The following is a 16,524-nucleotide window of genomic DNA, read 5'->3' on the forward strand; positions in this document are numbered from 1 at the left end:
TTGCCCGTTTTGCCTCGCACGTAGCCCCCCCACCGCCTCCCTTCCACTGCAGGCCTCTATAGAGCCTTAATTTAGTAACCACCCAACTCGAATGGCACCGACTTTCCGTCCGACTCTCCGAAATTACCCTTGTAAAATTAACTGCGACCGTGTTGGATATTAATTCCAAGATTCGAAGCGAGCGTACTCTCTCTCTCTCTGTTGATACACCGATACACTTCCACCACTCTCTACTCCTTATCCAGGTCTCCGCTACGCCGAGAGCTTTCGTTAGAGAGCTTTTTAAAACGATTCGAAAGAATAGCGACTGGTAAACGTTTATCCGTAAGGGGGAGAAAGGGTTGATTACGATTCAGACTGCGGGCCTGGTGATATTTTACCTCTTTTCGAGGCTTTACGATCGGACGTTTTTAATTTCCCCCCGTGTTAAAGGGTGTTAAAGGTGGATAGAATGCAAATTGTGACAGGAAAGTTATGTGCACCGTGAAATTAATGTCTTTCCAGGATCTGGACTTAATAGGCCGTTATGCACTTTCAGTCTCTCGTACGCGTGAACGAATTCATTAAGCGACCGAGAAGGAGAGGCTTTCGTTCCACACGCGCTCGATGAAAATCGAACACCTCGCTTTTGTCACAGGTGAGAACGACGAGGATGGTCGCGTGGGTGGTTTATCCGCTGGATTCTCGTCACAGGACGTCACTCTGGATCTACGTCGTCTTCGTCGTCCTTCTTCCTATCCTAACCGCGGCCAACGCTCCAAAGGACGAACATACGTATACGAGGAGATCCGAGGAGAATACCAAGGTTTCCTCGACCGGTGACGAAAACAACGACGATTCTACGGTAGGCGAAGTAGTCTGTGGAAATGAAAATTCTACCAAAGAACGGAAGAAACGCTTCTTTTTAACCTGCATCGGTTCTCGTAAAATCCAATAAACGTAACTTGTCCTCGCACGAGTAGGGAAAACAACGGAGAACGGACACTTAAAGAGGGAAAAGTGGAAAGTGTACGCGACGCGACGTGGCAAACTCTGTCGGACAGACGTTTCCTTTCGGACGCGTTTTAATATCTCAAGCATTAATTTCTTTTTGTGGAAAACATACTGTCCGTCCCGCTTTGTCTTTCCCGCGCGCCTTCGCTGCCTTCCCTCCCTCCCTCCATGAAGGGAGCGCGAATTCGTCCTTACGCCGGATGACAAAATGACAAAGGGGTGGTCGCCCCGGGCCAGCGATATTACCGTTTCCGTTTCGGAACTATGCGAACTGTCTACGCCCCTCCGGCCCGCGTATCCACACCGAAAACGTCTCGTGATTGATTATGCTCGCCGTACTTTTGGCGAGCGCCAACCACCCTCCGCGGGAACGCGATTGACGGAGAGGAAAGGAACCCGCCGCGATCGAGATCCCGTTAACGCGGCACCTTCCTGCGGCCAACTCGATCCAGCCGGGATATTTTTAGGCTTATCGGAGCGTGCAAGGCACACCCAGACTAGGTCAGAGTAGAAAGATTCGGAAATAAAAAAAAAAGAAAGAGGGGAAAAAACGATAATAACGGAATAACATCAACGGCAAAGCTAGAAGCTATAGCATTTCATGCTCTGTCTAGCACACATTCCGGCCAGCTTTTTTAATTATTCGACGGAACAATAGAGAAAAAGCCCAAGATCGTCGATGTTCATTTTTACAATGCTCGTTTTTACGTATTTTTTCCCCCCTTGCTGATTAGCTCGCGCGGTCCGAACCTCAACTCTTTAACTTCTCGCGTTTTATTATCACCGGTAACAGAGAAACGCGTAATCCTGCCGCGATGCAAATGAACGCCAAGGATTTACATAACATTCAACAAGTGATCGCATAGGGGAACATCCTGTTCCATTTCGGTTCTCCGACTACCATAACCGAGCGGAGCTAAAGAACGAGGGCAACCTCGGAATCTCTGCAACGCTTGCACCGACGATCGTTCCGAGGAAAAAAAAAAAAAGAGGCGTAAAGTAAGGTACATTAAAGCGGGACTTCATTAGGGTCCAGAGAAACAGGACACGAAACAGAGACGGAAAAATTCAGAAAAACAGAGAGAGGGGAAGCGAAGGAAGGTGGAGAGAAGAAGCCTGAGCAGACACCCATAGAAGAAGACGAGGGGGGTGGGAAAAGGAGGAAGATGGCGAGTGTTTATTTAGTTAAATGCCGCGTGTAATTGGGTGTAAGACTTTTTTTGTTCGGTCGTGGAGGCGACGAGGTGGTCGCGGCACGAAAAGGGCCAACTCTGGTAGTGTCTGGTAGGGCAAAGCCCCTCGGCCCTGGCGTTTCCACGCTCGAGCTTTCCACCCCTTTTTCCGCGTGCTGGCAGCCACCTGATGGCTGGCTGGCACGGCCCGCGTATCCACACCGAAAACGTCTCGTGATTGATTATGCTCGCCGTACTTTTGGCGAGCGCCAACCACCCTCCGCGGGAACGCGATTGACGGAGAGGAAAGGAACCCGCCGCGATCGAGATCCCGTTAACGCGGCACCTTCCTGCGGCCAACTCGATCCAGCCGGGATATTTTTAGGCTTATCGGAGCGTGCAAGGCACACCCAGACTAGGTCAGAGTAGAAAGATTCGGAAATAAAAAAAAAAGAAAGAGGGGAAAAAACGATAATAACGGAATAACATCAACGGCAAAGCTAGAAGCTATAGCATTTCATGCTCTGTCTAGCACACATTCCGGCCAGCTTTTTTAATTATTCGACGGAACAATAGAGAAAAAGCCCAAGATCGTCCATGTTCATTTTTACAATGCTCGTTTTTACGTATTTTTTCCCCCCTTGCTGATTAGCTCGCGCGGTCCGAACCTCAACTCTTTAACTTCTCGCGTTTTATTATCACCGGTAACAGAGAAACGCGTAATCCTGCCGCGATGCAAATGAACGCCAAGGATTTACATAACATTCAACAAGTGATCGCATAGGGGAACATCCTGTTCCATTTCGGTTCTCCGACTACCATAACCGAGCGGAGCTAAAGAACGAGGGCAACCTCGGAATCTCTGCAACGCTTGCACCGACGATCGTTCCGAGGAAAAAAAAAAAAAGAGGCGTAAAGTAAGGTACATTAAAGCGGGACTTCATTAGGGTCCAGAGAAACAGGACACGAAACAGAGACGGAAAAATTCAGAAAAACAGAGAGAGGGGAAGCGAAGGAAGGTGGAGAGAAGAAGCCTGAGCAGACACCCATAGAAGAAGACGAGGGGGGTGGGAAAAGGAGGAAGATGGCGAGTGTTTATTTAGTTAAATGCCGCGTGTAATTGGGTGTAAGACTTTTTTTGTTCGGTCGTGGAGGCGACGAGGTGGTCGCGGCACGAAAAGGGCCAACTCTGGTAGTGTCTGGTAGGGCAAAGCCCCTCGGCCCTGGCGTTTCCACGCTCGAGCTTTCCACCCCTTTTTCCGCGTGCTGGCAGCCACCTGATGGCTGGCTGGCAGGAGTGAATTTTTAATAACACCGTGCCCGTATCCGCGGCCCCGCGCGCCTTCTCTACGTAGAGAATCCCATTGTCTTGGCCGCGTCTCGTACGCGGTTGGAAAAAGGACGGGAACACGGACACGATGCGTAGCGGAACCGCGGCTGGTATTATTATAGAAGGAGAATTGTCGACGACAGGACATTCCCCGTCTTTTGATTTCCTCCTGCTCTCGTGTTTTTCGCCATGTTGAATGAAATTTAACCGAGTAACATCTCGCCGCGACTACCGCGCGCGTTAATGGCACGTTTTGTCGTGCAATTTCAGCTGAAAATTTGGCTCGTTCGGTGCTGCTACGTAGATATCAATTATTGCAGGTGAAAAATAGGGAAGATAATCGTAACGGACAATCGACTAAAGCTACCGGAGAGAATAGCTCGGCGTTGAACAAGTTTCTCGAAAACGTCTTGAAGGCTCAGAGAGATTTCAAGTGGATAGACCAAACTGTGCATAATATTAACGAGAAAAATTTGGAGAAGTAAGTGAGAATAATGATCGCATCGACGATTTTCCTATCGTAAATAAAATATTCGTAAAGGAGCAACCGCCGTAGCAGTAAATTGCGCGAGAAGAGAGGCTCCGGTCGGAGCTACGGAACATTGTCGAATGCTCCTGAATTTCCTTCGAGGAATTATTTAAGCAACGATTTCGACGACACGGATGCGTCTCAAAATGGGTACCAAATTCCTATCGTTAAGAAATCCTACGAATAATTGATCTTACGCTAAATATGCATTTTTGTTGTAGAATGAATAATAAAGAGGTTCATCCTTCTCCTCCATACGATAAAGCACCTTCCGACATCGATCAGATTCCAAAAGACTGGTCCAAGACCAAAGATCTCTGTTCTCTGAGCGACTGGTTGAACTCGAACGCGAGTCCTGATGATCGATCGATCCGCGGTATGAATTAACACCTGCGTCGATTTCAATTGTCACGCGAGAATTTTAATACTCACGCTGGAAAAACAAATGTAAGCAGATTCCACGGGCATCGGCAAAGAGGCGAACGCAAAGAGGGACGCTCGACTAAACGTGAGAAATCAACGAGATGAAACGAGGAAAGATGAGGCGCCATCGCTGGAGTCTCTCAAGGAAACGATATTAGAATTGAAGAAAAGTCTGAACGGAGACTCGAGGAAGCATCGTCAGAATTCGAAAAATGCAGGCGCTACGAAAACGAAGGAAAAGGAAAACGAGGAGCGAAGGAGAGCTCGCGCGAGAAATAAGCAACGAAAAGACGAGAAAGAGAACGACGACGATGGTACTTCCAGTGAGACTTTTAATTTCATACAACTCACACTTGAACGTCGTAGAAATGTCACTTTTGCGTCGCGTGTCTTTTCAGCGAACTCCGGCTGGTGGGATAACGCAGAAGCAGAAAAGCTGGACTTAAAAAAGCGTGAACAGGACGATGAGGATGTTGACGAGAAGAATGCTCATCTGAAAGTGTGGAGAACGAAGAGGACTGAAGTTAATAACGACGATGGTAACCCGAAACTCTTTCATAGAGCGGGGTTTGGGGAGCCGTACCTTGAAGAGGACACCTTAAAAGAGTCTCATGACCGTAAAAGGCGCAGCAAAGGCACGCCGTCGGATGAGAAACGTCATTTAAACGAAGCTCGGTCTAAAAACAACCCAGAAGACGAAGAGAAAAACTCGATGGAGATATCAAAAGCTACTCCTGGTTGTAGCGACGCAGACACAGATCTGCAACAAACCAGCAACCTAACGAACAATCTTCCAGACGCTGTCAATTCGAAACTGACGAAAGAAGCGGGCAGAAACAGGGACGAAAGCAGAAATTACGAACAATCGGATCTATCGCGTGAAAATGTGAACGCGATGGAAAACAGGTTGATGAGGAAGGAAGAAAAGAGCGAAAGTCCCGGGGGAAATTCTTTGCGAACCTTCGAATCCACGACGAATGAATTGCACCAGCCTGTTTCTTCCGGCGAAATCTCGAGCCTAAGCGTAGACGGTCGAGAGGAGAGTAACGGAGAAGCCAGAATGCAGAAAACGGGAGAGGGAGAACAGGTGATCAAAGTCTTTGAACCTCAAGGGCATCTGTATCAAAACGGCGAACGCACAAAGGAGGTCCGAGAGGCAGACGAGGAGCGTGGAAAATTGTCTCTGCGAGCAGAGCAGGAGAAGAGGTCCGCGGAAGAATCGGGGGATATCAATATTCTTCTAAAATCGGAAAATAAAAATCTGATCGAGCTCAGCAACACCGGTGCCGGTGAAAGTTCAGCGAAAGGTGAAAAGCCACCGTTCACGTTGAACATGTTCGACGTGAAGAAGAAGACGATCGTGGGGAACGAAGACAAACCTGGGAAATCTGTTTCCACGATTTTCAACGTGAAAATCGAGAAGGCCGAGGTTGATACACCTATTAAAACGAACGATAAAGAAGTACGAAATATGGCTGGCGAAGATCCATTTGCCGGTGTGCTGGTTCATTTTGGGAAGAACAAAGTTAAGGAAGAGAGGCACGAAGACACGCCCGGGTCTACGGACAACATGAAACAAAGGAACGTGGATGAAAAACGACTCGCGAACTCCGTAAAGTTCGACAAAGAACCGAGACAAAGGGGTGTCATCGAAGGAGCTCAAAACTGGTTCGAGGGAGCAGCTAGAAATCAAATGAACACGAACGTCGATCAGGCTGCCGCGGAGAAGTGTAATGAGTTAGGTGAGAAGAACAAATTGAACAATGAGGGGAGACAATTAAGTGATAACAAGGAGGAGAGGGAATCGGTGAAAGATTTCGACGATAAAGAGAGTTTAAACGAGAGGAATAACGAAGGAAAGAATAAAAAGAAATACCACCAAGTATTTATAGTCAAGACTGGAGACGATAGATACGGTCGCAGAAGGATACTACAATACATGGAATACTCCAACGACGATCTCCAAGATGTTGATACGAATTACAACGACAAAGAGGAGGAGGAGAGTCAGCGACAAGTTAGCGCAGGTAAATCAAATCGATTGTATAACACGTGTATAACGGTAAGGAAAAAGGTACGAGAAATGAATCTATTTCAGAAAAGAGCGATGCCCCAACGCGAAGAAAAGAGAGATCGGGGTACAGCGACAAGAAGAAGAAAGCTAAGGTGAATCTGCTGATCAAGGAGAAGCTGAATAAGAAAAAGCAAAAGTTGTCGCAAAGAAACAGGCGTGCTCCAAACGTGATCGAGTATTACGATTACGACAGCGACGCGGAGCAACAAGATCGCGAAGAATCGTCACCGACGAGCGAGCGACAACGTAGTAAAAATAATTACCAAGAGAAGAACATGATCGAATCCGACGGGGGACTTGGTAATCATGTGTGCACTTGCCCATCTTCGAAAGTCTAACACGAAAACGTGTTAGATCACTCTCGTAGTAAAGTTTCGTCAAATTTTCGAATCGCACGAAAATTTAGACACTTTCTTAATCGCAGCTGGAGATGAGGAGCTAGTATGTCCGCCGCCTGAGAAGAAGAACAAGCACGAAGAGGCGATACAGAGGGAGGAAGAACGTAGGTCGAAGCTGAAGAACAAAGAACCGAAGCAGGAATTCATCGGCATCGATCGATCGCGAGGAAAGAACCTGACCGAGAGAACCGCGAATACGAATGGTTTGTCAACGTTATCGACGAAGGTGAAATTCGCGGAGGCAGAGGGATCCTCGAACCAGCAACCGGGATCAAGGTGAAGACAACGTGAACAGCATTAGTCGCGAGAGGTCAGCGGTAAATTGAGATGGTCGAATGATGGTCAAATCTAAACGATGACACTGACCTACGTGATCGTGATGTTGGTGTATATTCACGTGTGAATATTGGACATTTTCACCTGAACAAAGATCTATCTGCAGGATAAATCGTCCAGCTGAGGGAAACGAAGGCAAGCTCTTGGATAGGGATACTAAGCAAACTGTACACGATCCTCGAAAGTGTGTTCTGAACGTGGACAAAAGTTCGGAATCCAGTGGTATCGACGATCTTTTCGAGGAGATCCAACCGGTGGACGAAACGTATGTTTTCCACGTATGATATTTAACGTTGAGAATATTGTTGAAATATTTGGTTCGACAGAAATCGAAAGGTATCCAAGAACGTGGAGCCATTGTACGAAGAGCTGAAGAAGATCTACGACTGGAAGGAGGACGAGACGAAGAGCAAGCCACGAATCAAAGGCGACCAGAGGATGTTCTACGGATCGAACGATAAATTAGACGGAATAGCCGAATCGTTTAAAGATCAGGTGGAACAACCAGAAATCGCGGGTCCAGATGGAACACCCGGTAAACGTTACTGAATCAATTCCTCCTCGAATCGACTTCGAGCGCACGATCAACTTTTCAGCTTCTAGCCCCAACTTATTGCCTCTTTTGCTCGTTTACAATGGATCAGGGAAATCAGAGATCGCCGCGGGAACCTTCGAAACCGTATCATCTGGCCAGTTGAAAAACCCGGCAGCGAGGAACGTTTCCCAAAGTAATTATATCGCCCTTAAAAGAACGGACGATATGTTTAAAGGCGGCTCGGAGCAGAGTAACAGCACCGAGGAAAAATTACGAGGACCGAGTACTATCGGTGGCGGTGCTGCTGAATGGCAGCGAGCACAAAAGGTAGAGAAAAAAGAAAAAAGAAAGGTAGTAGGAGAAAGAGAGAGAGAGAGAGAGAGAAAAAAAAGAACAGAGCAAGCACACACCTAAGCATTTCCGATAAATTATTGCCACGGCTTACTTTCTTTCGCTCTATAAACCTTGAATCGCAGGTGAACGGAGTGAGAAACGGCGGCGCGCTCCCAGAAAAAGATGCCGCGAGCTGGTCATTAACGAACAAGGGGCAATATATTGACACAGATTCGCGTTCCCCTTACGAGAACCGTAAATATCAGGAATCGCGGCTGCCACGCGGACGGGAACACGTCCAAAATATAGATCGCGAGAAACAGATGGTTATTAGCTCGGGGGACCTCCACGAATCTTTCGTAGAACCTCTCGAATGGATCGATGACTTCGACAAAGACGTAAGAGTGAGACTGGGTAGAAGTTTAAAGACCGTCGAACCACGTACGATCACGTATGCTCGTTCTAACACGAGTGAACGCGAAGATCGGATGAAAAGATCGTCGACGACGATCGACGAGGGGAATTCGGTTCACGGTTCCAGCGAAAGTGATCGAATTTGGCGCGGCACAACCTTCAAATCTGAACACTCTGAGAATGGTGATAACGCCAGAGTTAAGAGGGAAATTATGTTTCCTTACGACGCGTTTTACGACGATATCGATCAGGAGCATCGCGATGATTCTGAGAAAGAGGAAGAGAACAGCGATCCTCGGCGTTTGAATTCTTACGACGACGCGAATAATGCTCGTCAGAAATTTTCCGACTTGGACGAGTACGTGGAAAATTACGACTACTTGGAGGACGAGGATGATTACAACAAAGTTGCCAGAAGCGCAAACGCAAAGAAGAAGAAGAAGAAACACGGGAGTCCAAAGAGGCAGAAGAAAGCGAAGAGTAGAAAACGAAGGCATCACAAGAAACACGCGAAAAATTCGAAATCGAAGAATCACGAGCATAAGAAACATAAGAAACACGCGTCTAAAAGCACCAGTCATCATACTAACGTTAAAAAGAGTAAAGTCACTCAAAATGAATCTGCGAACGAAAGAAAGGGAGGTCGTAATAAAGACGAAAAAGAAGATGTAAGTCGTCAAGTAATGATTATTCTAATTCGTAAAACATACGACAATGGGTAGTGTGTAATTTAATTAAAAAAAAAAAGGAACGACGACAAACTTTCAGGTAACGAATGCAGACAACGATGTCCAAACGAGAAGGATTTCTTCGCTTTTAACAGCTGACAATATGGAAGATGAATCACAGATGGATTCAGCTCTTCAAGGCGAACTTGCTGGCAAGATCGTGGAGCAAATATTCAATCAGGTAGCTTTCCCGTCGTTTTTTGGGGAAAATAACATTACCTACATTTCCACGACATGATCAGGTACAAAAGAACGAAGATTTGAAAATGTCCTTGGGTCCAGGACTTTATCAGAAACACAAAACTAGAGACACTGTGGCTGCTGAGAAATCGTATCGTCAGGCTATTAACGACGACGAAGTTTGTCCATAAATTCTTTTCCTAACAAACCAGTCGTTCGCTATTTCATTCACTAAACATCTACTCGACAGATCAAACACACGGAAGAATTGTTGAACAAAATTATGCTCCTCCTGAATCGCCTGATTTTTGACGAAGTACAGAGAAAGACTTGCATCTCTCTGCCGCCGGATTTGATAGAATTCTTAGACTGGATGTTGGAGATTAATCCGCAAGAAACTTTAATACAAGTAATTAAATCTCGATGAAAACTTTCGATCAAATATTCCACGATTCAACTGTCTTTCAGCAACCATCGTTGCCACTGATAAACGAAGGAAAACCCGAAGATCATTTTCCACGAGACAAGTTCCTCTTCCAGAGCTTTCCGAACCAAGAAATGCAGGCAGAAATCAACGAGTTGTATACGAAGATTCGACTGATCAAAAGTCTGATAAAGGAGTACAATACTCTGGGAGACAAAGACAAGGCGAAGATTCAGTCGATCCAAGATTATCTGGTTAGTCGCGAATTTTTCTTGCCCTCTCTTCCCGAAGATTTTCCTGTTTTCCACGTTTGTTCGTCAGGCGAGGCAGCTAGATTTGTTGCTGGAGTACATTGAAGCGAAAGAGGAGTCCGAAAAGAAAGGGAAATGGTCGTCTCCAATTGGAGGGAGCAGAGGTAAAGACGGGAGCATTATTCAGTATCAAGTAGGAATGAGTAACGCGAGTAACGGAAGTTATTCGACGAGGCCAGCTACTTTTTCGCCTTTAATGAATGCCCCGAACCCCTTGAAACTGAGCAACGTAAACTTCCTCACGGATCGAGTACTTTTACGGGAGAGTAAACCCGGTAACTTCAACGTTCGCGACAATCTCGTGATTCAACGTCGACTCCTCCGCGTCTCATAAAGATACCCTGTACATTTTTAGACGGTATTGATGTTTCTCATAGAGGGCAGAGAATAATCCGGAGCCTGGACAAGCGTGCAAAGCGTAATAAGAAGCAGAGAAAGCATAAAAAGCGCAAAAGGAAACACGGTAAGCGTGACAAAGGTGCAAGTGCTATTGATCAGTCACGAGATAAGGACACTGTGCACAAAGCTCCAGCGCTCCGACAAAAACGCGAATACTTGGACAAAGCCTTTCGGGACTATGACGATTCAGGCTACGAGGAACCGTTAATTTATACTTCTATGGATATGAGAAACGTGAAGTCGAAAGGAGACGGCGTCGGTACTCTGGAGAAAAGGGATAACGTGGAAAATAAAGGTGCAGAAAAGTGTGTGTCAAATTGACCAGGTAAAAATAATTACTAAACAACGAACCTTATCGTGGGTGTATTTTTTTCCTAAGTACAGTGGTCATTCCTTGAAAGAGAAACAAGGTAACATCCAGTCGCAGATTGGAAGCAATCTTAACGAAGATTCCAAAAGTGAGTATTCTTATTTTTCATCGTATTTTATTGTGTCGGTGCATTTCTCTTTTACAGAGGATTCGTCGGTAGAGGAAGAAGCTGTAACAGGAAAAAACATGGTGGAGGACGAAGTAATACTGCTGAACAAACGTCAAGCATGGAAAATGGAGAACGAGCAGCAATTAGAGGAAGTAGCTTTCGGTGAAGACATGAGGAAAGCGACGAACGAGAAGAAATTGTTCGAGAAACTGACCGAAATCGACAAGAAGAAGAACGATTTAAAGGAGAAACACAGGGAAAATCGTCGTGTCAAAGATTCCTCTACGAACGGCCCAAACCAAAGTGATAATTTATCAAGAGAATGCTCGGGGCGAAGATAAATGTTTACGCGGATAACGAATGAAACGGAAAAGTGATCAGGGTAGAGAAAGTTTGAGAGGAGGGGTGAGCAAGTTGACAGGTTCGGTGTGGATGAACTGCTCGCGATAAATTGCAAGATAAAGTGAAATGTTAAAGAGGCGACGGTAAAGAAAGACGTACCGCGAGAGATTATGCAATTACACGGAAAATTGATCATACTCCTCGCGATACAGCAACCAAAGTTTCACGAGAAAGTTCCCCTTTCGTTCAAAGCGCCCGGCTTTAATTTCGGGTGGAAATGTGAGGGGAAGGCGTGTCAATTATCACGATAACGTCCAAACATACCGTCTAATTTTGCAATATTGTACAACAATTCTATTTCGAATAAATTTTATCGATACAAATATATCTGTCGTTGGTTGAATAGCCATCTATAATTCCTCCAACTGTGTGTCCTTAATCGTTCCAGTCTCTCTCTCGGGGTCTATTTAATTATCCCAACGCGTTCTGATCACGAGTATATAAATAAAGCAACGGCTAGAATACAACAGTGGACATTTATAGGTAGAGTAATTGTATTTGCGATACAATAGTGCGAGGCTGCGTAATATCGCGGTAGAATCGGGGGGGTGTAGACTCGCGTCGTTGCTTGACAGCAGGCGTCTAAATAATTTCATCAGATACATCGATCGCCGATGAGCTTTATCGTAATTGACACATTCGCTCTATCTGGCGGACAGGCAGGCCTGTGAAACCTCGTAAATCGTCCTGTCGTTGCGATCAACTCGACGCCGGCCTCTCGTATGTTTGCACGAGGGTACAACGCCCGTGCTAATCTATGTACGAAAACTGTCTAAAGCCCACGATTACTGTCAACTAATTGCTCTCCGGGAACTCCGCTTATACCGAATTCCTCCTTTAAGAACCGGACTATCGAAGAACTTCGTGGACGGTCAGAATTCGATTTAAGAGAAAAGGAACGGGGGGGGGGGGGTGTACTTTAAAGAGGGATGCCTATATTTTATGTGATAAATTATCCGAGTGTATTGTCCAAAGTAGAAAAATGGAAATGTATATATACAGAGATGAGCAAAATTTGAAAAGTTCCACGCTTACGACACCCATAAACTTTACAGTTTTATTAAACCCGGCAAAGGTGTATATCCGGTTTTATCACGCAAGTTCTCCCTTAAAGAACAAGGAGAAATTATCCCCGGAAAAGGTGGAGGGCAAATTAAAACATTTCTACGATCGTATATACGTTCGATACAGGGTGTCCCGATCATTTTTACCCGTTTCTCTTCGAACAAGCTTCGGAAGAGAAAGCTTCGTGACGAACGAGGGAAACTTCCGCACCTGTCTCAACCATTCCATAATCTGCCTAGGCGAAACTGATTAAATCTCGCCGCGGAGAAGGATAGAAGTATATCTCGTCGCGATACTTCTCCCTCTTTCTTCCCGAGATTCGCGGTTGAAGGGGGGGAAAAAAAAAAGGAAAAGAAAAATATGCATTTTCCGGTCTCCTCTCTCGGGGGGCACGAAATATCTGGAAAGTTTCCTCGTAAAGTAAGTCCACGCAGCGGAATTCCCCCGGGCCAATTAAAGTCCCGAAATCGGACGCGCTCGCTTATGCAGGCAAGGGCAAGCTGGAATACAGAAAAGGGAAGAAGAAGGATCCTAACCCGGTGGTTTGGCGAACGTTATTACTTATTCGACTCAAGGATTTTAAGGGTGGCCGACACGCGGATTTATTTAGATATTCCTCGAGCGGTGAGCATCTGCTCGTGGTTCGACTGGCTCTCGTCTGCCACCCGCTTTCCCATCGCCGTTTCTCGCGTCTTCTTTCAACCCCGCGTTTAATATACACCGGAGAACCAGCGAAAGCCCCAGCTATTTTTACATAACATTAAGTTGTTCGTGTAACGGAACCCTGGTCCTCAGTCGTACCGGCAGGTTAGGTCACTAATGGGGGTTAAAACGCGGAAGCGGAACAACCGCACCGCCAGACGCGTAAACGCAACCGGAGAAATTTCACCCCTTTACAACACCCAAGTTGCGTGTCGAACCCCTTCGAATCCGATACGCGTTGCGTATTTTTCGATGCATATCGAATATTATCGAACGAACGACAGAGTATCTCACGTTTGTAAATTAACGAGCAGTATTCGTAGAAGCGTTCTATCGATCTGGTAAAGGTAACCACAATCGAGACGGATTCATTCTGACCGGGGGCAGAAGAAATTTTTAATAACGCCAAGAACCGTGAAGCATTAATGCCGAGTTCGCGAGGTTTTCGCCAGCGCGACTGATACGATTTCACGCAGACGAAAGAATGGAAGAATGGAGAGATGCGCAATCGTGAAAAGGAGAGGGCTCGATTGGTGCTGCGATAAGTACACATTGTTCGACACATTGCACCGCGACGTCGGGGCCTATCGTTAGTCACGCTTAACCACGTTTTTCGATGTGGTGATTCCCGTCGACGACCTCGATTTAGTGCCACCTATCGATCGGCCGTGGTGCGCGGCCCTAGTCGAATGCAAATCGGTACCTCTTAATTGGAAAATGAATTCGACTACGGAGCACGATTATTCACGAGGGCACGACTGTCGGTGGCAACTAGTTTCGATACTATCCCATCCCTTCCCCTCCCCCGTTTGTCGTTTATGCCAATTGTTCCCAGATCCGGAATTGTTCCGGATTAACTAGGTTTTCCGGTCACACTATTTAAGGAATACCTTTTCGGCATTTAGTGCCGCTCACTTTGTACTCTGACTATTTCCCTATAAAATCGAAATCAAAATCAACAAATTCCGCGGACAGCGTTGAAAATGTTAACGTTCTAAATGTGAATATTTCGCGTTGTCCGCCGAAAAGACGAAAGGAGCCTAAGAGGAAGGGGAAGGAAAAGTGACGGAGTGAAAATCGCGGTGGAAAGGGAGAAGTGGGTGGTGGCTGGCCATTGGGACGGGGTCTGGCACGCACCCCCGAATGACAGATGGTATTTTCGCGTATCATGATCGCGGCTAGGATAGTTTCCTATATCGTGGAATATACAGCCCCGGCCTGGCATCGTCGACATGTCGATAGCAGGCCTCGCCGTGCGATACATCCACCGATATCCCCGTACCATGGGTATCCGCGGTCCATCCCCTTCGTTCGACCGCTAAATGGCCAAGCGGAGCCACCCCCATGGTGCTCAATTATTGATACTTACCCCTCGTGCCGCCTCTCGCGTTTCCCCGGCTGCATGTTGCCTCGATGCGTTGCGTCCTTCGATCCTGTCCACGATCATGCACACCACTATGCCACCGACGAGCCACGTTCAACGCGAGAAGCGGGGTGAACATCGTGGTGTATTGTGTTCAGACGAGACGATTTTAGATTTTTCGAGCCACTTTTGCGACCACTTTAGACTGTAGAGGTAAAGGGGATGAAGTGAGGTGTATCGATGTACGGGAGATATTCTTGGCGGTTGTTTCGAGTGTATCTTAATCGGGGGCAAGTAAAAAGGGAAACGATCTATCTATAGGAGGGACGAAAAGTTTGGAAAGTAGAGCCTGTAGTTTGCGGTAAATCGGAACGGAGAGGGGGCGGGCTGAGAACCGCTGTCGTTCGCAATGGCCTCGATTAACCGTTTGACCGGCTAGAGCGAGAGTGGTCAACGTTTTCCAGGCGTCCAGCTCGCCCTATTAGATCTACAGGAAGCCTGGTACAGATATCCGGAGGTGGACGGGTACCGTTTCAATGTTTCTTTGCATCGAATTCTGGACGAAGCCGTGGTCTGTTCCACGGGGGACAAGATCGAACGGAAAAAAGAGAGAGAGAACTGGTGTGTCCGCTGATTAAAAGTTTTCTTCCGTTCAAAGTCCTCCCCTTTCGATGTGAGATTAATCCTGACTCCTTCGAGCAAACTGTAGAAACCAAAAACCGATACCTCTCCTCTGATAGAGAAAAAAAAAAAAAGAAGAGAAGATAAAAGAGGGAGATGCAAACGAACTCGACCGATGGCATTGAAAATATGATCTACCCCACGGTCCTTCCGCAAAAACTTTAAGACATTCGTCTATTCGGGGCTCGTTCGTCAAGCGAGCCGAAGAAAACGAAAAGAAAAGAGGCAGCCTCCATAAAGCGATCGGTGAGGGACCCTTCCATCCATAGACGCGAGCCGCGTCTCTCCTCTAAGTGTATTAGACTCGCGTTTCGGGTCGTGGAAGAAGCTGAACGGGGGAGGTGGGTGTAAGCCGGAGGACGGTTTCCAAGGGTGTGAGAGGGTGGTCCGAGGCCTGTACCCCGCTAATGGCACCCTCGGGGTATTCCCGGAGAACCCTCTCGTATTTATTATTTAGCGAGGATACCGGTAGGAGGAAGAGAGCATCGGAAAGCGGAAGGGAGAGGGTGGAACGAGGGCCGGGGGTTTCAGCGTTGAAGGTGAAAGAAAGAAGACGAAGGCGAAGACGAAGAAGAAGCCACCGGGTGTGTGTGTAGGGTCAGCGGTGGCAGGCCATGAGGATTTATCCGCAAACATCACACATCGGTCGTAGACTTCCGTTGAGCACGATTTCCCGAATGGAAACCGCACCAAATTAACCGTGACACGTGGTCCGTTTTGAACACGTGTCTTTACTTGCGTACGTAGAACAGTTAACCATGAAAAATCACCGTCGATTCTTATCCCAAATTCGATAGATTCCGACAACGGAAAGTTGCTACCCGGTGGTATAACGATTGGGAAAATCGTGGAAAGCCCGGCTTTAAAAGAGCGTTACAAAACGGCGGACGAAAATCCGGACGAAAAAACCGGTCCAAGATTGAACGGAATGGTATCAATCGAGGGATCGATTCACAGATTACGCGGTGGCAAAACAACTGGAAAAACATCGGGAGGGGACAAAAACAATCGAAAGGGTGGAGAGAGCGAGCAGGGGGGAAAATCGGAAACAATTGTCGCTCGTGTAGGCTCGGTAGAAGAGAGAGAGAGAGGTTGTGCGCGCGCAAATTGCGCGTCAGGAAAATGCATGCTTCGATGGCAGCAGCTGCGGGACGTTATTGATACTACATTTCTCCCGATTTGACGAATTGCCGTATTGGACTAATGGTCCGAATACGAAGGCCCCAGCCGGCTTCTGACTCGCGGCTTCCTAG

At 46.9% G+C, this 16,524-nt stretch overlaps 2 protein-coding genes across 2 annotated transcripts in view; both read left to right on the top strand.

Moving 5' to 3' along the window:
* LOC108571227 overlaps positions 1-7,804 on the top strand; it is a 29,524-nt gene extending 21,720 nt beyond the window's left edge. The window contains exons 2-10 of the mRNA XM_017933227.1: positions 3,816-3,976; positions 4,037-4,174; positions 4,246-4,400; positions 4,480-4,770; positions 4,846-6,474; positions 6,546-6,853; positions 6,960-7,195; positions 7,362-7,520; positions 7,582-7,804. Of these exons, the coding sequence (XP_017788716.1) occupies positions 3,816-3,976; positions 4,037-4,174; positions 4,246-4,400; positions 4,480-4,770; positions 4,846-6,474; positions 6,546-6,853; positions 6,960-7,195; positions 7,362-7,520; positions 7,582-7,804 (3,300 nt within the window). The remainder of the gene's footprint in view (positions 1-3,815; positions 3,977-4,036; positions 4,175-4,245; positions 4,401-4,479; positions 4,771-4,845; positions 6,475-6,545; positions 6,854-6,959; positions 7,196-7,361; positions 7,521-7,581) is intronic.
* Positions 7,805-8,015: 211 nt separating this feature from the next.
* Positions 8,016-11,399, top strand: LOC108571228. The gene is given in 10 exon segments (XM_017933228.1): positions 8,016-8,117; positions 8,267-9,205; positions 9,306-9,446; positions 9,508-9,624; positions 9,696-9,882; positions 9,885-10,123; positions 10,191-10,446; positions 10,536-10,884; positions 10,964-11,037; positions 11,095-11,399. Coding segments are annotated over 10 exon segments (2,709 nt in total).
* The last annotated feature ends 5,125 nt before the right edge of the window (positions 11,400-16,524 follow it).

The sequence above is a fragment of the Habropoda laboriosa genome, unplaced genomic scaffold, assembly GCF_001263275.1.
Source record: "Habropoda laboriosa isolate 0110345459 unplaced genomic scaffold, ASM126327v1 scaffold57, whole genome shotgun sequence".
Lineage (NCBI taxonomy): Eukaryota > Metazoa > Arthropoda > Insecta > Hymenoptera > Apidae > Habropoda > Habropoda laboriosa.